Source organism: Tachypleus tridentatus, chromosome 1 (genome assembly GCF_004210375.1).
Source record: "Tachypleus tridentatus isolate NWPU-2018 chromosome 1, ASM421037v1, whole genome shotgun sequence".
NCBI classification, from domain to species: Eukaryota; Metazoa; Arthropoda; class Merostomata; order Xiphosura; family Limulidae; genus Tachypleus; species Tachypleus tridentatus.
This window is the reverse complement of record NC_134825.1, coordinates 44,907,024-44,933,582: the sequence shown is the minus strand read 5'-3', so window position 1 is coordinate 44,933,582 and position 26,559 is coordinate 44,907,024. Positions and strand designations below refer to the sequence as shown.

General features: G+C 35.8%; 1 protein-coding gene across 1 annotated transcript in view; it reads right to left on the bottom strand.

Moving 5' to 3' along the window:
* LOC143232396 (dynein axonemal heavy chain 2-like) overlaps positions 1-26,559 on the bottom strand; it is a 228,744-nt gene that overhangs the window by 22,123 nt on the left and 180,062 nt on the right. The window contains 6 exon segments of the mRNA XM_076467790.1: positions 1,758-1,883; positions 3,015-3,105; positions 3,229-3,343; positions 3,956-4,142; positions 7,478-7,604; positions 17,067-17,266. Of these exon segments, the coding sequence (XP_076323905.1) occupies positions 1,758-1,883; positions 3,015-3,105; positions 3,229-3,343; positions 3,956-4,142; positions 7,478-7,604; positions 17,067-17,266 (846 nt within the window).

Below are 26,559 nucleotides of genomic sequence, written 5' to 3'. Positions count from 1 at the left end.
CTTAAACATTTGAAATATGTATTACAGAATTTTGTAATCAGATAATTTGATAAATAAAATTCATACAGTACTTCTTTTGTAACAATTTTGATAGGTCAAAATAGCCTCCTAAACAGGATAAACCTTTAATTATGTTTTACTTATTCCTTTGTAACACTCAAATATATATATATATATATATATAAATATATATATATTAATTATTTATCATATGTAAAGAAAATGATTATTGTTTCTTGATAGAAAAGGAATACTATTTCAATGCATCATTGTACAAAATCATTAGGTTCAGGTTAAAAAAGATCTGTAGTTTTAGGTCCAGTAGTTTGTAATTTTTTTCATCTAAAAAAAACCAGCAATTTTACTCAATAACGAAATGTAAGCTATACAGTAAATGTACAAAATATAAAATAATAACTCAAGTGACATCTAATTATCTACTTTGAGATTATTCACTTATTTAAAAAAAACTATATATATATATATATATACACACACACACTACATGACCAAAAGTATGTAGACATCCCTTCTAATTAGTGGGTTTGGCTATTTTAGCCATATCCATTGCTAAAAATGTATAGAATCAAGCATACAGCCATGCAATCTCCACAGACAAACATTGGCAGTAGAATGGGTCATACTGAAGAGCCCAGTGACTTTCAACATGGCACTGTCATAGGATGCTACCTTTCCAACAAGTCAGTTTGTCAATTTTCTGCCCCACTAGAACTGCTCCAGTCAACTGTAAGTGCTGTTATTGTGAAGTGGAAACATCTAGGAGCAACAACAGCTCAGTCATGAAGCGATAGGCCACACAAGCTCACAGGAAGGGACCGCCAAGTGCTGAAGTGTGTAAAAATCATATGTCCACAGTTGCAACACTTGCTACTGAGTTCCAAACTGCCTCTGGAAGCAATGTCAGCACAATAACTGTTTGTCGGGAGCTTCATGAAAAGAGTTTCTATGGCCAAGCAGCTGCACACAAGCCTAAGATCACTATGCACAATGCCAAGCATTGGTTGGAATGGTGTAAAGCACACCACCATTGGACTCTGGAACAGTGGATACACATTCTCTGGGTGATGAATCACACTTTACTATCTGGTCTTAGCAGATGCCAGGAGAACGCTACCTGCCTGAATGCATAGTGCCAACTGTATAGTTTTGTGGAGGAGGAATAATGGTCTGGGGCTGTTTTTCATGGTTTAGGCTAGGCTCTTTAATTCCAGTGAAGGGAAATCTTAATGCTACAGCATACAGTGATATTCTAGAGAATTGCATGCTTCCAAATTTGTTTCAACATGACAATGCCCCTGTGCACAAAGCGAGGTCCACAAAGACATGGTTTGCCAAGGTTGGTGTGGAAGAACTTGACTGGCCTGCACAGATCCCTAACATCAACCCCATCAAACACCTTTGGGATGAATTGGAATGCTAACTGCGAGCCAGGCCTTCTTGCCCCAACATCAGTGCTCGACCTCACTAATGCTTTTGTGGCTAAATTGGAGCAAATCCCCACAGCCATGCTCCAAATTCTAGTGAAAAGCCTTCCCAGAAGAGTGGAGGCTGTTATAGCAGCAAAGGGGGGACCAACTCCATATTAATGTTCACAGTTTTGGAATGAGATGTTCAACAAGCACATGTAGGTGTGATGGTCGGGTGTCCACATACTTTTGGCCATGTAGTGTACATGACGAACATTAAACAACAAGGAAACAGAATGAACGTTAGGCCCATATAATTGTATTGTCAACCTCTTTTATTCCTTCTTTGATTAACTGTGTTGCTATAGGAGATTGTCCTTGTCCTAATGAAAGTGAACTAAATCTTTGATCCATTCCCTGAGTTTTAGCCAAATGAAGTAGTGATCCAGATGGATCCTATAAGAAAACTAATGATTAAGTTTGAAATATAAGGAAATTTTATATAAAACACTTTATATTTTTAGCATATATATACACATATTCTAAAATAATCATAAACCAAATCTAACACCACTGTCAAGAGTCAAACATGAATTACATCAGTTGTACATGATAAATGATATTCGTAACTTTTGCTAAACCACAAGCAAAACTAAATAAAGAGAAAAACAGCATTAAAGTGACCATCAAATGCCCACCTAAGACAGCAAGTGATTCTATTGTGCATAATATACAGCAGATCTCAAAAACTGAATATTAATTCAAAAAGAAGAAAATGCTCCATTTTTTATCAAACCATAAGTACTTGTTACTTTTACTTAAAGCACTGAAATATCACCTTTAGAATAAACATTTATAGTTGATAGTTCTTTTTGTGAGACATATTTTACATTTACATATACTAAAAGTATTGGAAAAGGAAAGACATGAGAAGCAGTTAAATATACAAAAAAAAAGAGTAGAACAAGACTATTAAATGTTAAAATGAGTTTCTGAAGGCCAATGGTTTAATTCTTTGTACAAAAAAAATACCTAAATGATTACTATGAGGTTTCCTTATAAAAATACAGCAAGTATAACATATTGAAATCACAACTATACGATGTAATAATAAATACAAATACGCATAGTAATGAGAAAAAAAACAACATGAAAAGTGGACTATTAAATGTGTATATGTACAGGATAGTTGACACTACAGAAGTGTTGTAATGGGATATTATTCATAACTAATAATGTTAAATAATATAGTAGTAAATATCCAAAGCATATTTTATGCTTTATAGAAGAAAGTCTTTTTTTTACATCATCAGACATATTAAATAATCCAAAAATTTCCATAAGAAAAGTTTACTAAACGTACGATTTACAAAAATCAGACATAAATAAACAGTATTTTATCAACAATTATCTGTTTTTGATTTAAAAATTGAATGATTTGCAATAACTGTTGATAAAATACTACAAATCATTAGATTGTGAAATTAAAAACATAATTTAATGTCATTACAGAGAGGAAGTTAGAGAGGAACACATGAATTTAGAAAAGTCTAACAAAATTATACTCATGGAAAAAGAAACACTTACCACATCATGAGAAAGAATAAACATAAGAGGAGTTTTAGCAGTTGAATCTTTTAACACGGCCAACACGTCAAGCACAGGAGGTTCCACAAACCTGTAATAAGTGCAAAATAATAATGCAAATTGTGATATTTGTGTAAAGCATAAATTATACAATATAACTGTTTGTCTGCTAGCTACTCGTAGTTCTTGTAAAAAGTTTACAAAAGATACATGCCTGGACCCCATATTGTTGATCAGAAATGTTTTGACACAGTTTGTGACTCGATCAGGGCGTAAACAACGTACAATCAACATCTTCTGTAATTCTTTACAGGTGTTTTCCCATTCAGCTAAAACAAAAAATAACATTTTACAAATTTTCCTCTAATTCAGTGATGGATTTGTACACTGCGCAAATAAACATACATAACATTTAATGAAAAAATCTGAAAAATCATCATAAGGTATAAAAATATGATTGATTTTTTTTAAATATCAGTAACTGAACACTTAAAACTACGTATGCAAATAAATAAAAAAAATCAGTTAATATGAAGTTATTTTGAAGTTTATCGAAAAATATATGAAGTAAAAGATACAAGTTCAACCAGCAGATATTTTATTCAAAACCAACACCACTTTTTAAAATAAACACAAAGAATAAACATCATATTAGAAATTATATTATCTGAAAAACAGTATGAAGATCTGGAAGACCTTTTGAAATTTGCATGTTTATATGAAAAGAACCAATCTTTTAAAGCTTTGTAGTTTTGTTGAGGTTATCAGCAAATGAAGCTGTATGTAAAAATATTTTTGCATAATAAAATAAAGCTGTATGTAAAAATATTACAACATATGTAATGCTTCTTGCCTATCCATTCTAACTCCAGGCCCACATAAAATCTAGTATCTCTCTATGCCACTGTCTTTTGTACAGATTAATGACAAAAAATGTTTACCTGGAAGTGAACAATTTTCAGGTTGGGGTTTTATATACCATTGATACCAATCTTGGGGATATTGTTCAAATGAATTAGCAATACCAACAAAATTAAGCAGCTTGTCTAGTTCTGTTATGTGATCCCAAGCTAAGTCTGTTAACCAGTCTGGACAGGGATTGTCCTTTTGTTCCTGATTATTCAAGACCTGTTCAACAAATATAGGTACTTATGATTCAGACAAGTATATCTCCAAATTTTACACAATCAAAGCCAATGCACATACTGATACCTTTCATACTATAAAAAAAAAATTAAATTTTTTATAGCCATACAATATTTTAGATCTCATCCAGTTTCAACTAAGACTGAATAAATGAAAGATATTTACAAACATAAATTAATTTAATCCTTAAACAATGGGAATATTGTAGGTAGCAGCATCAACTGATGATGGTTGCTGTTTAAGGGTTAATTATCTAAGAATATCTTCACTAAACTCTAACAGATTTGTCATTTTCAACCTTAAAGTGACAGGTTCACTAAATTTCAATTTATGTTTCACCAAATAACTACACATAAGATGCTACAAATACACAGGTTCTAATTTAAGTTTTCATTCTATGCATTTTAATTAATTGTGTAAAAATACAACAACAGAGAATAATATAACATAACCTGAATAATAAGCTGCTTCTGTACCTGCCAAGTTTGTAGTTTACACATATACACATTTAGAGTTAATACTGAATGAGAAGAAGTGCAGTATTTATTATTTATGCATGGTTCTCCAATAATTGCAACATCAACATCTGTATATTACTAATTAAACATTTTAAAGAAGAAAAAAACAATTTGTTCACTACTGAAACCCAAAGTTTTTAAAATGCATTATTTTCTAAAAGGTATATATGCTTGTGTGTGAGTGCATATATATACACAACAACCAATTTTATACGAAATTAATGGTCCAAGTAACTGCATACTAATTAATATCTGTAATAATAAATTAGTACTCATGTTTGGACAAACATAGTCATCTCACTCACAGTTTTCTCAGTTTCTACTGATATATTCTAATAAAACTTATAAATAATCACCGAAATAATTCTCAAAATAATATACAAAGGGTTTTGTACGTTATATTAAAATAATTTTGAATACACAGATTAGTCAGACAATATAAAGTTGTGGTGGAATGATTTGTATTAGAACTATATTTTGGCATTTCTTGGTATTTGTAGGTAATATGATGCTACCACAAACTACTCACTTTTCAAAAGGATTGTAATAATTTTTTCTGATGCAAAACATTCAAACACTCAGATTGTGAAGATATATTCAGGTTAAGGATGTTAACATTTTCTAACAAGAAAATGTATTTCTGACAACTACCATTCCCCTTAGCTATCTCGATTTTCATTTTCTCTCCAGGCATTGGTTAATTTTATTATTAGTACATTAGTCTTTTATACCCCCATCTTTACTGCATCACTGCAGCAACATGTGCTGATCATGTGACCACCCTCCACCATTTCCACTGTGCCCTCTATATAAGCACAGCACAATCCTCACTTTCGAGAACTGGCACATACAAACCCAAAAACACCAGCAAATCAGTGGGGATGAAGAGTGAAAAGTGGGTAAGTGGATGTAAGTACTTCTTGTAAATACATTTTCAGGGTCAGGAAATGTTAACTTCCAAAATAGTATTTCCTCAGCTTCCCACAGCTAGAATCTCACATTAAAAAGATGGTGAGGCTAATAAAAGCTCAAAAACAAATAATCCAGTGGAAAGCAACCAAGTGAATGAACCTCCAAGAGCAGCACATAGCGATACAATGTATTAGGCCAAGTGTGGTCCAAGGACAAAAACAACATGGAAGCACCTTGCATAGGTTTATAGAATGAAGAAGTGCAGTCTGTTCAGGCAAAAGCATCCAGGTAAAGTGCCTTGGATTTAGAACAAGAAAGCCAAGTGAGATCTACTCAGGGGAAACCCTTTGGTATATATTTGGATTATGCCAAGTGCAATTCATCTGGACAAAAACATTCAGAGGAAGAACCCTGCATAAGAGATTTTGTGCAATACTGTATGTGTAATATGAAAAAAAAAATTAGCAAGTGCAGCCTGTCCAGGCAAGCACATCCAGGGGAATGGCCTTGGATTGATATCAAGATAACCAAGCAAGGTCCACTCAGGCAAAAACATCCTGAGAAAGCCCCTTGATATACACAGAATTATGTCAAGTGCAGTCTATTCCAGCACTGACAAATCTTGACCAAATAACTGGATACAGAACCTGGACAAATGAGAAACTGAAGAATAGGAAGGAAAGAATCCCTGGTAAATGGACCATTGGTAAAAGGTAAATTAATTATGCTGATACACAGATAATGAGGAAAGACATATGGGTTGGGTGAGCAAAGGAGCTCCACTGGGTAGGGAATCCCCAAAAGAAGGCAACAGAACAATCAAAACCAATCATGAAGGGGGAGGTTTGCATTGTCTGGATGAAACACATCCAATCAAGGTTGCTGGAGTAGAGATCTGGAGAGAGGTAAGGGCCTTTACTGCTTCAGTAAGGACCGAACTAGAGGAAACCATGAATGTCAGGCCAATACAGAACAACTAGTAATATATAACAAGGAATGGTCTGTATAAAAGAAAGAATGACATGACTCCTGACCAATGCAGATGTACCATGCAGATATGAAAGTAAGCATATGTCATGTAGAATTTGGTCATTCAAAGCCCCAAGGAAAACCCATTGAAAAGAAATGTAGGAAAAATCAGTGGTGAATTAGGATGTATTCAGAAAAGTATGCAGCCGAAACAGATTGACAATAGGTCTTTAATCTCCCATCTTTTGGGGAATAACAAACAGATGATAGTAAAATTCTGGATGAGCAGGCACTACATCTTCTACAGTACCCATGTGATGAAGATCAAGACTGACTCTGCTACACCTTAGAACTAGACATGATTCAGTGGAGAAGGAAAATAAACTGGAAAAAGGGACCAGAGAGAATGGGACCAGAAGTTAATGCATACATCCTCAAACAGAACCTAACACTCACAGATCTGTCATGAAGGATGTCTAGATGGTGGAAAAAAGAGTTGTAACCATCATATATACGTTCAACCTTTATATATCTCAATCAGCTGGAGAATGAAATGGGTATTCATGTTATTCCACGTGAAGAAAACTAGTTAAGTCACTAAATATAGTGCCCATGGATTTCTTGGATCAAAATAATGAAATAATAAGAGAAGCTTGCAGGAAATAGCATTACAGTTTTGATATTACAGCCAGACAACAAAGTCATTTATAATGGAAACTAACCTGCAGAATTATTAATAAGATGCATGGCTTAAAGACCTAGCATGGATAAAACATGGTAGATTGGACTATAGTGGGATTCCAAAATTGTTTTAAGTATAAAGTACTCAACCCCTGCATATGAATCTAAAATGGTCCTGGCCCAAAGTTTTTGATTATTTTATCACAAACAAGATATATAAATCTTCATAGAACTTACAATGCCTCCTCTCAAGAAAAAATTATATTCTTCCAAGTTAAGTTTTCCTGAAGCTTCTAATAGCTTAGCACACATGTGAAAAGCAAAAAGCAACTTATGTCTTTCAAATAAGGCTTGACAAGTAAACCTGTAACAAGTGATATTTAAAGAAATGTAAAGCATTTGGTTTATTTATGAAAAGTTCTTAGAAATTAAAATATAAATATCTAATAGAAAACATATTTAAAAACTTACAACATCATCATATATAATTTTTGTTATAAAACACCTACTGTGTAAAAAATTAGATAGGATGGTCCCTAAAAAAATATTAATCCTAACAAATTGTTAGAAAAAAAGATAAAATAAACTAAAACTCCTGAACAAACCAGGCTACAAACAGAGATCAGAGCCAAAACCAACATTATAAAGAATACAGTGCATATAATATACATTTCTTATATTCTTATTTATACTGATTAGAATCCACTATTTCTTCAGTTATGTACCCTCAAATGGTTCAGACAGCTAAGAAGAATTAGGTTACTCTGAAATCCATATACCAAGCTAACAACAGAAAATAATATTTAGCAAAAAAATATATCATAATACAAAATTAAAAATAGTTAAAATATGTATGTTTAACATCATAACCATATTCTTAATAAAAGCAGCATAAGAGAAAGAACAGAACATAGTTGAATAATTTTAATCAAAAAATAGCTTTAGAAATATTTAAGGAGTTAGATTTTCTTTAAATTCTATTTCCAAAGACCTGAGAGAAAGACAGTGACTCATAGAGTTACTTTTTCACAACCAATCTTTGCACCATTAATATTTAAACATTTAAAATTTCTTATAGGACAAACCTGTGCCTGAAGGGATCTCATGACTCCACCTTAGAACTAAAACAGCATTTTACAAACTGTCATCAAATTATTCAAAAAGAATTTTTATAAGTTTAAAAACATTAAAAAAAACTAAAAAAATTCAGGTTACTGCTACAAAAGTTAACATTTTCCTTATCTGAAAATATATTTCTGATATGTACCCAAATCTTCACAAAAAAAATAGTTTAATGCCTCCCATATCTACCTATTAGACAAACCTCTCATCAACCTTCAGCTAACTCCTACCTAAAAATCACATGTTTAACGTAAATTGTACAATAGCCCTCCACCAATAGGAGGGTAACACATCCTCTTTGTGCAGTAACTCCCCTTAGGCACTTGTGTTCCAAATAACTTTATTCTTAGATAAGGCAAGAAGAAAGTGCACACAGGATAACAAGAATCTCACACTGAGACAGTGAAGAGGATAGTATGAACTTTAAACCTACATCAGCTCTCTTCTGAAAGTGCCTGAGGGAAAGCCTATAGAGTGTTGCACCTGATGGAAAGGGTTCCACAGAGGCATATACAAGGTACTGCACTTGATCATGTTCAGGGTATAGTCTTCACTTGGATGAACATGAGGGGAAAGGTAAACATACTTCAGGTGTTGCATGACCAGCCATGCACTCATACACAAATGGTCACCAAGCCAGAAGTATGGTTAGAGCACAATCATACTCTACTGTGTGAGTCTCACCTCCACACAACTATACAGATAAGAGACGAAAGTGACAAATCTGTCTTGCCGCACGAAGAGGACATCCTAACTGTTTGTGGATTGACTAGCTTCACAATACTGCCCTAATTAATACCATATTGTGCCATACATAATCAGTGAGGAACTCTCCATGATCCAAGATCCCAGTGGCTAGGAACTGATAAGTGGTAAGTAGCAAAAGTCTTTCATACTCCACTTTAAGAAGGGGAGTGGAGAATCTACGCTGGAGATACATGGAGAAGAGCTCAGATTCCCATCAGACACTTCCTGGTAATGTATTTTACTGGAGACAGTGCAATGGATGATCACAAAAATCTATTTTGAAAAGTTGGAAAGCATGAGCAAAATAAATGAGCAATAACTTCTTTGGCATCTGCTTTCTCAGCTGACAATAACCACATATTACAAAGATTAATAATCCATGGTTGAACAACCATATTTGAAAGACTGAAACTTTGGCCACTGTAGGATGGCCTAGAGGAAGGGAGTGGCATATGGACCAATGTTGAAAAATGTTTCACTTCCACTGATACACATGCATAGTCAAAGGATGACAAAAATGCAATATGAAGAAAGCTACATGACAAAAGAGCCTGGTCCTGTTAGTAATTGAACAAACAAATCCCATATGTGAAGATGAAAGGAAAATACCCCATGGGTAAAAGAGATGTGTAAGGTTGAAGCAGGAGAAAGAAATATGGGGAAAGAGGAAAGAGAGCCTAGATGTCAAATAACAAGGCAGAGGAAACCAGGGTTGTGCAGGCCAAAGATGTGCCACCAAAAGGATCTAACAAGGAACATCTCACATTAAGGCAAGTACAAAAGTAAAGACACAAAGGAAATGATCGGCATATAGACAAAAAATGAGATTCCTGGCTGAGAATATCAACCATCAGGGCCAAAGAATGAGAAACTGGAGATTACAAGAGTGGAAGTTTGTGCATGACTAAAGGTTTGAGTGTGGTTCTAGTGAAACCAGAGTCCCCAGAAGCAAAAGAATCTAACATGCAGAGTGTAAATGAAAAAGGAATCTTGGTAACAAGACATTCCACAGTTCACAGATGACAAGATAAAAGCTGAGAGATGAAAAATATGAGGTGATGAGAAAATTTTAATGCTTGACTAGTCAGCCCAGCCAAGCAGCCCCCTGCAGAAGAAGTGAGGTATGAGAGGAGTCAAGAGGGAAGGACAAGCCTATCATTTATGTAATAATGGAACTTTAGCCCCAATCCGTATGGTAAGCAAGGAAACCCATGACTGGATTGAAAATGTAAGGAGTAGACACAATGTCAAGAGAAAGGGCATGAAACAGAAAAATGTTTGGATAGGGTAATCAGAATATGTAAAAACGTTTCTAACATGCTGGGTTTGGTCATTCACAGAATGGGAGAAAAGGGCCACCAGAGAGAAAAGAAAACATCCATTCAGAAATGTGAGGCAATAAATGGATGCCAATCCCCAGTCTTTTTAAGGACCACAATGAGATAAGAGTAATATTCTGAAATAGGAATAAATACCCTCTAGATGGCATTCTTGGCCAAGAGATCATAGATATTTTCCCCAAAGCACTATAGATAAGCAGGGTTGGAGGAAAGAGGAAAGGAAACTAGAAAAGAAAAGTGGAGAAAAGTGACTCAGAACATAAAGAATTCATCTTTTAGCTAACTGTAAATAGAGAACAAAGGCTGGTGAAGTGAGACTGATGTGCACCCAATAAGTTAAACCAGACAGGATAGTCACTGACGATAGAGCAATGACCCTAACATCATAAAGTGAAAAAAAATGGAAAGAAGGATAATGAGAAGTAGAAGTGGAAAGGAAAGATGTAGACTGAACAGATCTACAAACAAGAACAGAATGGTAAGGTTGAGAAAAACAAAAATCAAAGAAGACCATGAGAACAATGCCAGATCACCTTGGCCTGTGGCTTCAGAGGTTCAGGAACACCACAAAAGATGTCTGGCAAAGAAAAAAAAAAGAGACCAATGAAAATCATGGAAGTAAGAGTGAGGCAGACCAACATTAGCTAAGAAAGTATTCTAACCCAATTAGTCCAACTAGCAGAAAGTCTAAAAGTGGTAAAAAAAGTGTACAAACCTCTGCAGAAAACCATCCAGAAGCACGATGAAGTGCCTCAGAAATATGATGAAGGAACAAGAGGTAATGTAGGAAGGATGTATGAAAGAGACAAAGGCATGAAAAATAGGCACTATTAAGTGATGTAGAAACTAAGTGGTCCACCCCCAAGCAGTTAAAAAAATATTTGAAAGATTGTGAATCAAGAAACTGAAATTAAGAATAACTAAGCCCACAAAACAAGGAATGTGAGTACTGGTTGACAGTTGTTCAAGAAACAAGTCTGCATGGACTCTAATAACAGGAAAAAAAGGAAATATAAATTAATCGTAAGTATGGTTTTTATGTAGTGAAGAATTGGAAATATTAAAAGACACTGGAGAAAAAGACATAACTGCAAAATCATGTTAAAAAACAGATTAGAAGAATGTTGATTTTTCTCTACAGATAAAGTAGTACAGAGAGCAAAACCTGGTGGGGGAAACAGCTGGTCAAAATCATTGTTATTTAGTTCATTTTCAAATTGAAGAGAAATAACATCATCCAAATGGGTGGAAGAAGGAGATCCTGTATGCAGAAAAATTGTTCAACTCACTGAACAATGTACATACATAACATCCTCCACAGAAAACAAACTCTAGTAACAATAGTAGACACAGTTCCCATGTTAGTAACAATGTCACCATCACAGAATGAAGGAGATTTAACACATAAGCAGAAAAAAATCAGTTCTTTTTGTAAAGAAAGAAAGAGTTAAGCTTGAGTGAAATTTAATTTCCATAAATTTTTACAAATCTCATACATTTAATTACTGTATTAAAAACATGTCCATTTGAGACAATGCTGAGGAAAGGAATGAAGTTATTTCAAGTGTAAGTGCTTAATGGGAGTTACTGTACAAAGAGGTTGTGTTGCCCTTATATCAATGGAGTTCTATTGTTTTATGAATATCAGAATGTACTAGTCCAGTTAACATTAAACATGTGATTTTTCAGTGGGAGCCCAAGGCAAGTGACATGCAAGTTTCATAGGTGGGTGCAGAGGTGAGGTATTGTCTCGAAAGTAAAGAACTAACACTGGTCAATGTTAAATTTTTAATAAGTATCACAATGGAAAAAAATCAAGACTTAGTTTTACATTCATTAATAAATGGTTTGCTTTCAGGTTTAATCCAATAGAACATTGAAGAAAAAACAAAACAGAATATTGAGAATACAGACTGAAGTACAAATGGTTGCATCATAAAAATAAAATTGTTGATAATTCTGCCAACGTTTTACTTATACATCACATTACTAGAAAATATATATGTAAATAACTTTTATACTTACAGTCATATCCTTTGTAATTCTCGCTTAAGTTCAACTTTATGATAATTACTTGAAAAAAGATTTCTCAAAGTATATTTAATTTTAGAAATATTGTAGATGATTTTAATTTGTGCAGTTGATTAAAATGTGTTAAATAAATTGTGTGAACAAAAGAAAATTGACATTTTTAAACTACTGATTCTTTATGATTACACATTTTGTAACTGAGATGATAAAATATCATTAAAAACACACAGTATAGTTACACAAACAAACTAATAAAGAAAGATTAGTTTTGACTGTATTAATACATTATCTACAGATAAATAGCATTTTAAACAAAGCATATAGCAAAAACAAATTGAGCTACCTGTTATGTCCAATGAAGAGAAATGAATCCCTAATTTTAGCATTGTAAATCCATAAACTAACTGTTGTCACAGCAGTGGACTTAAACAAAGGCACAACCCCCTTTCTGTGTGTATGTATATAGATACATATTTAAAATAGTGAGGCTTTTTTATGTAAAATTATATCTGAGATATTAAACCTTAATCCTTCCATTTACATCTTCTATGAACATGTGAGAAATTTCTAGTTAATTTTTCAAACATTTAATTTTTTTTGTTGATTTTGATAAATAGTAGATACAAGAAATTTTAGAAGTGAAGTCTAGAGAACTGATATTAAATCATACATTAATTTTCTAGTCATACAGTTCTAAATCCCAAACTGAGGTGCCTATTTTTCAGTCAAAAATATTACCAGTGTTTGTGTAACTGATGAAAATTAAAAACAAAAAACGTTTCACACATCATTAGTCTAATAATCAGCCAATATTGAATTCGAGACTATGATGGCCTTAAAAGGAATAATCTTAATGAGTTCTAGCACCTTACAGGTTGTTGGTTTTAAAAATAAAGTACAAAAGCACAGTTTCAAATAGACTACAATAACTTAAATATTACATTTTAAGTGCAAATAATTTAGAAAATTTAATATTTTGACTAACCATTTTGACATTTAATTTATTAACCAAATGTGCATGGGTGGGAGTCTGAGTGTAATGTCAGAACTGTTTACAAAATTATATTCAAAACTTAATTATACTATATTACTGTCAATGCATATTAATACATTTTGCGAAAAAAAAACTTAATAAATTGTATTTTAATGTAACAGAAAATTTAAGTTCTTAATTTCAAAAAGAAACATTTAAATAAATTTGCAATCCTCACTTCTTTGTATCACATGACAATTTTTTGCTTTGACTCTCCCATTTTATAAATTCATTCCACACCCAATTTTAATATAAGTTATGCATTTATAATATATCTATAATAAAAGTTACTGATAATATATATATACACACACACACACAAAATAAACTAATTTTCTTGTTTTGTGTGTTATGCCTTTTTTCTTTTAAAAAAATATCAATACCAATACTTCTCTCTGACATTTGCTGTTAGATTGCTTACAATAAACAGAAAGAGAAGATTTCAATTTACTACTACCTTTATCACAAAAAAATTGATTAAGTTTCACTGGGGGCCAAAAGGCTCAAGAATTCCACTTACCCTACATTTCAACATGGTTCTACTGTGTTGCAGCATGCAAACAATCATATGACAACCCTTCAGTAATAGGAATTGATATATCCTCTTGTTGTGGCTGACTCTCTCTGTACTGTATAATTCCATCTTTACTTTAACATTAAGCATCAAAAGGGCAGGAAGTGAAAGGAGGTAAGCATCTATTGTATATATATTTCTAGAGTAGGAAAATTATAACTTCTGATTCCATACCTTACCTCACATTGATATAGTGGAGGGACCAGTTCAATTATGCCTAGATGAGTACTTTTCAAAAAGCGTCTAAAATCACTCATGGAGTGTGATATTTTTCAGCAGAGGAACACACCCATGAAAGACCACACTACATCTAAATTGGTATGGATATACATACTGCCAATTCAGACAGCAATAATTCACATCTAAACTATGATTGGATGCACCCAATGGTGTACAATGGCTAGGGTAAATCAAACCATAATCAATGGATCAATTTTAGTCCAAAACCTAGCAGCATCAGGTATGTACTGTCTGATCTGCAGGATGGTTCCTACCATTTCACCTCAAGGATGTTGAATGGAAAACGGGTTCTATTCTGCCAAATTAGACCTGGCATGTGTGCAAACCCACAACTAATACCAGCCACCCAACATCTAGACAATGGTATGAATAAGAAGTGTAGTTTGGTGGTTCACTCAAATCCATAACCTGTAAAAATTGGGAATTTATCATCTAGTCCATAGTAGGACAAGGGCTCCCTACCATTATATGGGTGAGGAAGTATGTTGGCTGATTCAGCTCTAATACAACACCAAATCACTTGGAAACCAGGCAGTAATGGAGTGAGAGTCCCAACTGGAGGGCTTAACTGCATTTTTGTAATTATCTCCAGTCCAAAACTAGATATCATGAGGTACTTGTCTTCCAGTTTGTAGAAGGAGGAAAATTCACATCATCTACACTGACAGAACATCACCACCATATTCTCAACTGAATGGGATTCAGCACGTTCATCAGCCCAGTAGCTAGGAGCTGGTAAGTGGCAAGAACTCTCTTACACCACTTGAAGAAGGGGAGAATAACGTGGAGTCTGGAAGGAAGGCAACTCAGGAAACAATGCAATGAGTGACCACAAAACCCTATTTTAAAAAGCACACCAGTCCTGATTTATTCAATCAGGATCATAGAAATAGGCAGCTATTATATTGCTGCTTTACTCACGATAGTTCATGAGTAAGTATGGTCTGGAACAAACATATTTATGATGCAATATACCAAAAGGCAAACTTACTAGCAGTCTTGCAGAGCACCCCATCTCAGCAATTAGGATTATACACCTGAAAGATTGTACAAAGTGAATTTAGTTGTTGAGCCAGATCCTTTCCAAAATTATATCTTGGGAACCAATTTCCAACAAAAACGTATACCTAGACAGGCACCACTCACCAGTGGGATCCAATATAAAAAAGCTCATGCTCTGTAACGATAATAACAAACAAACACACTTATCTACTCACAGTTGAATTGATGCATGGAGCATGACCACAAGTGGTACATGATATTTAGATGAGGAGAAAATGGCCACCTGATGTAGGTAATGAGAGATGAAGTTGTTTAATGTAGTCAACCTACTAACCTGGGTTATTTCTTCCAAAAAACAATGGAAACGAGCAGTCAGAGAAAAGGTAGGATACTGAATCTTATGAGAAGACAACCAGATAACACACTGGGAATTGAGAAACAAGGAAGAATAGACTGATATGATAAGTTGGCAAATCCAACATGGAAGGGTGGTAGGTGAAATATCTCTTTGAGAAGGAAGGTTCTAATGGATAAATAAACAAGAATAGCAGCCATGAAAGAAAGCCATGCAGATAATATAATCCTTAAGAGCACACACATGACACAGAGTCTATCCAGATCAGAATGTGAATACAATGGGAAACAGAAGGGAAGGAAATTGATGTAAAAGAGATGTTGCCTTCCTGAGTCACCACATTTTGAGAAAATAATTGCAGTCCAGAAATGGGAGTACATAGGTACTGTGATAAAGGTCATGTGATATGTCCAGGGCAAAACAACTGACCTTCAACTAAAAAAGAAAAAAATATTAAAAATAAACTGTGAGAAGCAACTGAAATAGGGAACAGATAACCAATGGTTCAAAAGTGGGTTGAGTAAGGTCCTGCAGAACAACACTGAGGTTCCCATTAAGGAGGATCAAAGGATAAAGAGGAAAATGGATTTAGAAGTAAATGAATGAAGGGAGATAAATAGGCAAACATTGTATGAAAACACGAAAAACTGAAAGTGTTGGACAAGTTTGCTTGATATCCAGCAATGGTGGATATGAAAGAACCACCATTGAAAAGCCAGTTAAATCACTTGGAGACATGTGGAACATTAAGACAAGAAGGTGAATTACCATGATGCATAGACCACCCAAGAAAAAAATGAGAAAAATTAATACATCTGAAAATTGCTATGCCAAATCAAGAAGTGAATATTAGGTTCCACGGTATAAAGGACGTTGGCTGCTACAGGAAATTGTGTCATATTTCTTTTGGTGGAGAGTTGTTGCATGATCATTTGAAGATAACAATACAGCTGAACCATGCTCAAATATAGGGTATGTGGGATTTTCAAATCTAGTGGTAAGCAAAAGAATTTGCACATACAGAGGGTAGTATTGAATAAGAAAAGCTAGTATGTGAGAGGAGATAAGGCACTGTATCAGAAATCATTTTGTACACAGAGCAGTCAGAGTCTGATTGTGATTCAATAAAGTAAATTCAAAGAAAAATATTTAGTAGAAGTACTTTATCAAAAAAATTCTGATTTTTTTGTAAATAACATACTTATAATATTTATTGGCAATGTAACAAATTTCATGAAGATACCCTTTGTAAATTCAGAACTACAGTATACATTGTATTTCAAATAAGGGCTTAATCCAAAGAACTGACCCCATAAAAATAAGGTCATACATCATTTCAAAACAAATTAGATTTACATACTAATTTATTTCTCTTATCTTACTTGTAGACAGCATATGTGTGGTAGTCATTTAGTTTCTCAATTCTATCTTCCAAATGTGAAGAACGTTGGGACTTTTCAACAGAAAATATGAATAAGTCAATATAGGAATCTAAAGAAAATTGATACATAGGATCTATCTGCCCCATGTCATTCATTACAAAGAATAAAATGGAAGCTCTCTTGGAACAAGACTGGTAGACCTAGAATAATAAAAAACTAATATTTTTATGTAGAAGAAACAAAGATTCATAATAAAAGCATTATCAAGAATTTTTTTTTATAAATGGTAGAAATTAATGTTTTCTTCAATTTAAAATTTATTTCCAAAAATACTCACCTCGTCTCACACTACAGCTATTACTTGACTGCAAGGATTTCTTCACCTTTTCCCATCTAAATATTGGTCTAATTCTTCTTGCTTGTTTCAGTCTTCTATTCCCCACTTAATTGCTCTTAATGATATGTGTCTTGTTACACTTTTCACATACGTCAATGTGCCCTCTATCCTGGTTGTGTATATAAACACCTCATCCAGATAAAATTGTCACTTTTTTTAAACTGACTCAATCCACATACTCTAATACCACCTCTTAATGGAGAGGAAGAGTATAAAAGAAGGTCAGTATTATTGCAAATAGGATTTTGATTTAAAAAAATGTGAACTTCTAAAATATATTTACTTCCATTCAAACTACAGCTACAATCCCACATTGATAAGGTAGAGGGTCTAATGAGGGCATAATTTGTATAAAATGTTTCTGCATAGATTGTGGGTGTGCCAGTAGAAGAAGTACATGGGGGAACAGCACTACATTCAGAACAAGTATGCTCTTCACCTAGAACCTAAATTATGCTCTGTGATTGGACTATGGCATGACCAGCCATCACTACTAGCCAGGTTCCTAAAGCCCAAGCTGGTAACTAAGGCATTTGGACCAAAATATCTATATGTATGAATGGATCATACCCTGTAGCAATAGAGTGATGCATACCAAGTCACTGGAATCACAATGAGAAGAGAAGCAACACAAAAGTGGACAAACCCTTTCCTTAACCCAAAGAAGTACAAAGACAACACCCCAAAACTGAAATGAGAAAATCATGTATGCCATACCCAATCTGAAGAAACAGAACTTATGTGGTCTAGAATTATGAGCACTTATACTCATTTCTCAACCATGTAGGTAAGGTAAATTCCACTTGTCCCCACAGTTATGGGAAACATGTGGAACAAACTGTGCTCAAGCAAGGACCCAGAAGGGAATCAAGTTACATTCAAAATTTTGAAGAGACAGTGGATCCTCCTCCACAAACAATGTAGTGAACCAATATTGTTAAAAAAAATAAAGTCTGTGCACAAACCAACTATCACGAGTAGTGTCTTGTTTAGGCTGATGCTTCTTTTACCAACATCTGGGGGAAGGAGCATCAAAAGTACTGGATAGAAGAGTCCCAGCTCTGCCATTTACTTCAAGAATGAAGAAAATTCTCAAACACAATGAAATAATAACCTCTTATCACCACTCCAGTGACTGGAAAATGAATGTGGTAAGGACTTCATAGTGCTGTTAGTAGAATATGAGAGGAGGAGAGTTAATGTGCAATGGAGGTTCTATACAAAAATGCTCTGGAAATATTGTAATAGGTGAACTAAGTTCCCTAAAGTTTTAAAAACAAACTGACCCTGATTTACTCAATCCTATAATCAATAGGTATAGGAAGGATTCCCTTGTGTTTTACTTATGATAGTCCATGAGTGGTGGTCCAGTAGAGTATAATAATACCATCTGGTCTGCCTCTCAGGGGTCTTATGGAATACCTGATTTCTACAGAGCCTGTTGTATCTAGATAAAGTATGTTGTGTTATTGGTTGCTAGTACAGAATCAATTTGATAAAAGCACACCAGCCTGTGACTCTGAAAAGTAAGGAAGATACTCACTCCTCACTATAATCTAGTGGATTTGCTTAAGACAGTTATAAAAGGTAGTCAGAGGGAGATACTACTAGATAGTGTAAAAAAAATGTGGAATAAAAGTATTGGGGGAGGTCCTTATATTAGCCCTCACTATGTCCTGTAGTAAGCAGTTCAACTAAGTCTCTAAATATATAGAAATATGATGAATCTGATTAGATGTGACTCACTGAGGTCTTCTTACCTGTGAAGAGAGATCAGACTGAGCAATATGTATCAATTTGCATACACACTTCAACAAATTAACCAGGAATGAATTCTGAGAAACTGAAGGATCCCAATGAATAAAAAGGCTTTGTATAGTACCTCTAAAGATGTTAGTTCAGGCAACATAACACGAAGGATCCCAATGAATGAAAAGGCTTTGTACAGCACCTCTAAATATGTTATTTCAGGCAACATAACACTTCAAGGCCCTTCAACATAACAATAGATCAGGATCTGACTGGTCATAGGGGTGAGAAGTAGCAACCAGGTGAATTGGTGAAAGGATGTATCCTCTTCCCCAGCTATCAGTGTCTTGGATAAGAATGACCTAAGTTTTAGGAGAACATAAGTAGAATGATAAAGTATCTTATGCACATGCAGTACAAACAAGTCCAACCAGCAATATCTGCAGGCTAGTAGCAACAAAAAAATTAAACTTTAAGGGAAAGGTGATACATGGTATATGAAGCTAATGGCTCAAATGGATGTCAAAAAAGAGCATGAAATAACACCTCAATATCAGAGTTAGGAAACTGAAATGGTCATTTGGGAAGAATAACCCAAAAAGACTTGAGGAGGCTGGATAGCACTGGGAACTCAAATAATTCTTGTCTCTTCAAATATCTAAAGACATATATTAAGGCCACCTAATGAAGGTGATTGTGAAATATGTTAAGCCCCTGTAAAAGGGATAGGCCAAAAAACGAGCTATGATTGGCACCTTCTGAACAAAAAAGACTCAACCTCCTTGCAATACACAACTGTTGATATGTGTGGCATTTACGTTGACAAAAGTCCATCTTTGGACTATGCAGTAACTGAGATAGATGCATGGCAAACTTTTAAGTTAAACCCAGACACCATGTGATGGGCTGCATAACCTACATGCATGAAGCTTGAGCTTTGGGATGGCGAGTTGTATGATGTCAGATTATGGCTGCCTCAACAGAGACAGCTAAAAGAGAAAGTGGAAAAAGTAAGCACTTCCTGAAGGTACTGCAACAAAAAGAGTTAAGGTGGCCAATTCAGAATTACCAACAGAACACAACAAGAGGTTGAACTAATCATAGATAGTACCCTGAGTAACATACAAATCAGTGGGAAGGCATAGATGTACAATCTTGTCCAGTCCTATCTAAATGTGTCTATTGCCAATGCTCAAGGGGGAGATATTAGAGATCTAAATGCCAGTAATTGATGTTTAAATAAGTGGCAATCACATTGTTCATTAGTATCTTGAACCAAGAGCAAATGTAACAAAAACTCATAATGCACCTTCCATTCTGTCGCAAAAAATCTGAGTGAATTGGGGAAATTGATCTACCATCAAATTCATTACTCCCAAAACATAGGATGATATGATGGGAATGAACCCAGAGAAGAAGACCCAAGGTGTGAAAACAAAGAAACCTACATTGTGTGTCCCCCCTTGATGGAAAATGTAAGACACACAGTGAAATTGTTGAAGTGAAACATGACAACTTTCTCCCTCATTAAGTCTAAACTTTGGGATATCACCCTTCAAATAGCAATAATTTCTGAAACACTGGTCTATATGGAAGCCTAGTTATCTGTCCATAGGCTTTGGAATTCTTGACCACTAAGATATGCACTGCATCCCTGAAGAGATAGATCATTTGATAAGGAGGTGGTGGTGGAGCATCTATTGTAGTATTGTTCCAATCTAACCACCACTTCAGATCGAATATGTTGATGCTGAATAAGGAGACTGGGGAATCCAGTAAATCACTAATCATGATTCACTGGTTGCTTAGAAACCACTTAAGGGATCTCGTGTAATTGTCTCAAAGGAATGAAGAATTTAAGTGATGCTTACATCTATCTGTGCAGTGGGAAGAGGAGGAACGATTAAGAGTAAGATTACCTGTTGCATAGCGTGGAGCCAGATTGAATTTGGCTGAGTTTGAACAAGATATGGGTTAAAAAAAGACACCCAAATGGATGATATATTGTGTTTAAATGAGAATAAATGTCTTGGCTATAATAATAAAGCCTGCTTTGGTCACTTCTGAAAGTAGTTGGTTGGTTGGTTTGGTGTTTTATGGCACAAAGCAACTAGGCTATCTGCACCAAATATCCAGTAAAAAGTTAAAATTAAAGAAAAATTAGTAAAATTCATAAAAGGAAATTAAGGTAAAACAAAAAAAAGTTAAAAAACATAAATAGAATTAAAATCAATTTTTCCATCTAGTCTACTGAAGTAAAAGAAAAACTACAGTAATACAAGTTGCAAAGGACATTCTGTAGCATAATTGCAATTATCATAACTCACCAGGAAGACTAACAGGTAAGTTCAAAAACCACCATTAGTCATCTTAAGTTGGCCTTTTCAGTCCTGGTTCCAAATTATTTGACGCTATGGTGTGAACTAATGTGAAGTGATTCCAGGGTCAGTAGAGAACTAAGCGAGTCAATATAAATAGTGCAATTTGAGTACTGCTCAGCTTCTATGTGATTCAAGGCAAGAGAAATGGCGTATAGTTCAGCAGCAAACACAGAAGCTGTAGAGGGGATTTTATGCACAACTACCAAGCCACAACAAACCATGGCACAGTCACCTGATTTCGAACCATCTGTATAAATAGCAATGGAAGGATGGTTCGAAAGATGTTAAGCAAATAGCAGATAGTATTTCTAATTGGAAGCATCTGTTTTTCTCAGATGACTTAAAGATAGGTCACATTTGAGGACTGTAAGAAGCTGTGGTGGGATGGGCTGACCAGTGGGAATTGCAATGTTATCCAAGGACAGATCTAATTCATCTGACTGCGCCTGGATACGAAGGCCAAAAGGACCAATGGCAGGTCGTCTGTTCTGAAAAAGTATGGCCCACTGAGAAAGGAAAACACAACCCCAGGAATGAAGTTTTTGAAGCATATAGTAAAGACAGCGGCAAACAGCAGAGGTGCAATGAAGGTTCATGAGACTCTTTGTATAAACTCTGAACTGGGGAAGTGCAAAAAGGCCCGATACAGAGCCAAATTCCTTAATGATGAATTGGGTCCAGCATCTTTAAGGCTGAGGACCTGGCAGAGCCATAGGCCAGTGACCCATAGTCGAGTTTTAATTGAATAAGAGCACAATATATCTTTAGGATAGAATGTCAATACACTCCTCAAGTGGTGGAAGGAAGACACAGAGGATTTTCAGTGCTCTTGTACATTTGACCAGCAGCTGCTTGATGTACGGTATAAAGGTTAGCTTACAGTCAAAGAAAAGCCCCAAAAACTTTGTCTTAGGGACTGCAGGGAGCACAACTTAACTGATATAGAGTTCAGAATCCGGGTGAATACCTGGTTGGCAGCAAAAGTGCATGCAAACGAATTTAGAGAGAGAGAAGTTAAAGCCTTTTTTCTGTGATCCACTTCAATAAATGATTAAAGGCAGTCTATAGTTGCTGCTCAATATACCTCATGCTTGATGACTAACATGAGATGTGAAAGTTGTTGACATAGAGTCCGTTTCCAACAGCAAGAGCAAGTTGTTCAGTGTTACCATTAATCTTTATACTGAAAAGTGTGACACTTAAAACACAGCCATGAGGGACTCGAAGTTCTTGTAGAAAAGAATGAGAAGGTGTCAAACCCACACAAACTTGGAATTGCCTGTCCATTAAAATTTTTAAATAAAATTGGACAAATGTGAAAAATTGGACCTCCATATATGTGGAGGTCTCACAAAATGCTATACTTCCATGTTGTATCATAAGCCTTCTCAATGTCAAAGAATATTGATACAAGATGTTGTTGTTTGAGAAAGGCTTTTCTGATTGACGTTTCAAGTCGAATCAGGTGGTCCATGGTGAAGTGCTGTCATTGAATCCCGCATAGGGTGGGTGAGAGGAGATTTTTTTATTCTAGGAACCAAAGAACACAAGCATTAACTATCCTCTCTAAGTTCTTACAGAGACAGCTCGTAAAAAGCAATTAGACGGTAGTCAGAAGGAATCTTGGGATCCTTCCTAGGCTTACAGAAAGGTAGGACAATAGCCTGGCACCAGGCATCAGGAAGAACATTCTCCTGCCAGATCTGGTTAAAAACAATCAGAAAAATAGCAAGAGAAGCAGGAAATAAGTGGTGCAGCATTTCATTGTGTACATCATCAGGTCCAACTGATGTACTGCCAGACCAATGAAGGGCCACTTTGAGTTCCACCAGTGTGAAGGGACAATTATAGCAAAAGAGACAAATCAACTTGAAAGGAAAGAGGTGACTCTGCCCAAGTCTTGATGGCTAAGAAGGTGGAGGAAAAAGCAGAAGTGCTAGATATCTGGCAAAAGCTTTCACTTAAGAGTATTGGTGATGCTCCGAATTTCAGCTACTTACTGGCCATCAGAGAGCAAGATCAAGAGGGGGACAGAATTATATTGCCCCTGATTTTTTTAATTTTGTCCCATATGACTTTGGAAATGGTGATAAAAGATATGCTGGTTGTGAACTTAATCCAAGGTTCCTTCTGGCTTTGACGTCTTACCCACTGAGCATATGCATGGACCTGCTGGAAAGTGATGCAGTGCGACATTGTGGGATACTTACGAAAAGTATCCCAGGCCTGTTTTTGAGCCTTCTGTGCCATTTGGCAGGCAGGATTCCACCACAAATGAGGATATCGTGGAAAATGTGTTGATGTTTTAGGAATACTTTGAGCAGCTGCCTGTATAATACAGTCAGTTACTGCTGCTGCACAGTTGTCTACTGATGACTTACAGACGATGGCAGGATCAAGTTTTGCAAGAGCAGTGAAAGAGAGCCAGTTTGCTTGATCCAGCTTCTACTGGGGCATGCGGATCGGGTGGCACTGACCACGGGTAGTTTCTTTCAAAATTATAGGAAAATGATCACTGCCTCATGGATTATTGTCAACCATCAATGAAAAGTGGGAGAATAGTGAAGGGGAACAAACTGAGAGATCAATAGCACTAAAGGACAGACTAGGTTCACGAAAATACATATCAGAGTCACTATTGAAAAGTGAAAAGTGATCAGAGAGCATAAGCACTAGAGCAATCACTCCCATCAATACGAGCACTTCCCCAGATGGAATGATGTCCATTAAAGTCCCCAAGGATAAAAAAGAGACAGTAACTGTTCAATGAAAGCATCAAGGTCTGACTGATAATAGATCTCTCCAGGCGACAGGTAGAGAGAACAAACTGTGATGGTACGACCTAAGGAAACACTGATGGCTACAGCCTACAAGGTTGTGTCGAGTGGCAAAGACAGGGTGGGCATATGCTGATCAACCAACAGTGCCACCCCTCCATGCACTCGTCCATCACACAGCCTGTCATTTCTGTACAAAGAAAACTGCTGAAAGGTGACTGTATTGGCAGGTTTCAGAAATGTTTCATGTAAGGAAAGACATACAGGATGGTAGGAAGCTATCAGTGTTTTGATGTCATCCAGATTAGAACGTAAACCTCGACAGTTCCATTGTATCAAGGTGGCCAATTTTTCTTACATGTAGGCGAATGGTGTGGAGAACCCTTCTGTTTACAACCATGTATTTTTTCTTTACTGTCTTTATTTGAGGGAGGTCTATTGTCCTCCATGGATCTTGCCCTGAATCAATGGGGCAGGTCTTTGCTGTTGGAAGAGGATTATAGTAACTGAGGATGTGAACGAATGATCATTTTGCATCTTGGGGTTGGTGAAGAAGATGTATCTGAGGAAATGCCCGTACATGGAACTAAAGGAAATGGATCTTGAGATTTGCTAGGATGTATGTTAGGGACAGAAATGGGTGTTGAAGTTGATTCATCAACTTTGTTAATCACGGAGGTCAAAAGACTTTTTATTTGTTTTGAGAATGATTATTTTGGAGGCACAGAGAGACCCATCTGCACTCTTACTGTAGTAGTGGAATGAAGTGCAACAGCATGCATCTGAGATGAAATGGTGGACAGCAACTTTTGAGTCTCAGAGTAAGTAATGTTTTGAATCATTTTCAAATGCTGCACCTCTTTTCCTTCCAACCAGTTAGGTCAAGAACGAAAGTAGGATGGGTGAGAGCCATTACAATTAATGCATGAGGGTCCGTTCACACTCATAGGCATTGTGGTCCTTGCCACTACAAAGAGCGCATGCCAAGGAATCACGACATGACGCCTTTGAGTGACAGAACCGTTGACACTGGAAAAATCTGAGATGGTTTGAAATGTATGGTTGTACCCTGCAATTAAGATAACCTGCCTTGATGGTGGCAGGTGGACGTGGTGATGTAAATGTCAAAATGAGGACACTGGTCAGCATCATAATTCCATCTTTGCAAGTTTTCATTTGGAGGATCCATAATAAAAAAAGGAATATTGCAGTGCCCACTGACCCCACCCACCATGGAGCCCTACGATGGAACACACCACAATGCCAAATAAGCACACTGCAGCAACACCAGGATTTTGTGAGCACTATACCCAAACATCAGCATCAGATGCAACATCCACAACACCTGTTGAGAACATCCAACACTGATACTTGGTTAAACTAGTCCATGTAGACCAGCCAATTGACCCTAGGGGGGCTGGCTACTCCAAGGCTCTCATTTATAGGAATTCAAGGTCATAGTTTTGTGTTAGGGCTGGATCTCTCAACCACCAGGAACCTCTCCTCCCTTTCACAAGTCACCATGCATGGCAAACACGTGTGTGGATGTTTAGATCCCAGAGGAGGTAAACTGAAAGAACAGAACCTTCCCTGGGAGGTCTCTTCACCACATAATTCTGAAAGTAGAACAATGAAAGTAGATGAGATGGTGCTAACTGCAACCAGTTGTGCAATGGTGTGTGCACAAGTTTAGGGAATGGAAGTGATGACAAAAAACTCTCATATGATTTGGCAGAACTCGTATGGTACCAATTCTAGTCCAAAAGGCAAAGCCCTAAACAGCAGCACCTTACTCTTGTGTACAAAATACAGATAGTGGAGGGATAACTCTACTATGATAATGTGCAAATAAGCATCAGTGACATCAAACTTAGTCATCTACAGTCCTGCAAAAAACGCCAATGCACAATGAGGAATAATTCCTTTGATAATCTAGGAATTCATTTAGACAAGAAAGATCTAGATTGGATGACAATCTCCCATCTTCTTGCAAACATTACACAGGAATAAAATCCTGGAATAACTGGGATGACTCTCTCCACTACTTCCTTGACCAACACATTTCTGATTGCTCTGAAATAAGGTTCCAAAATCCAAGAATTTGTGGAAAAAAGAAACAGTAAAGGTTGGGTGGATAATAGTGATGATGTGACTGATCCTGATACAAGCACCCACAGATCCACTGTGAA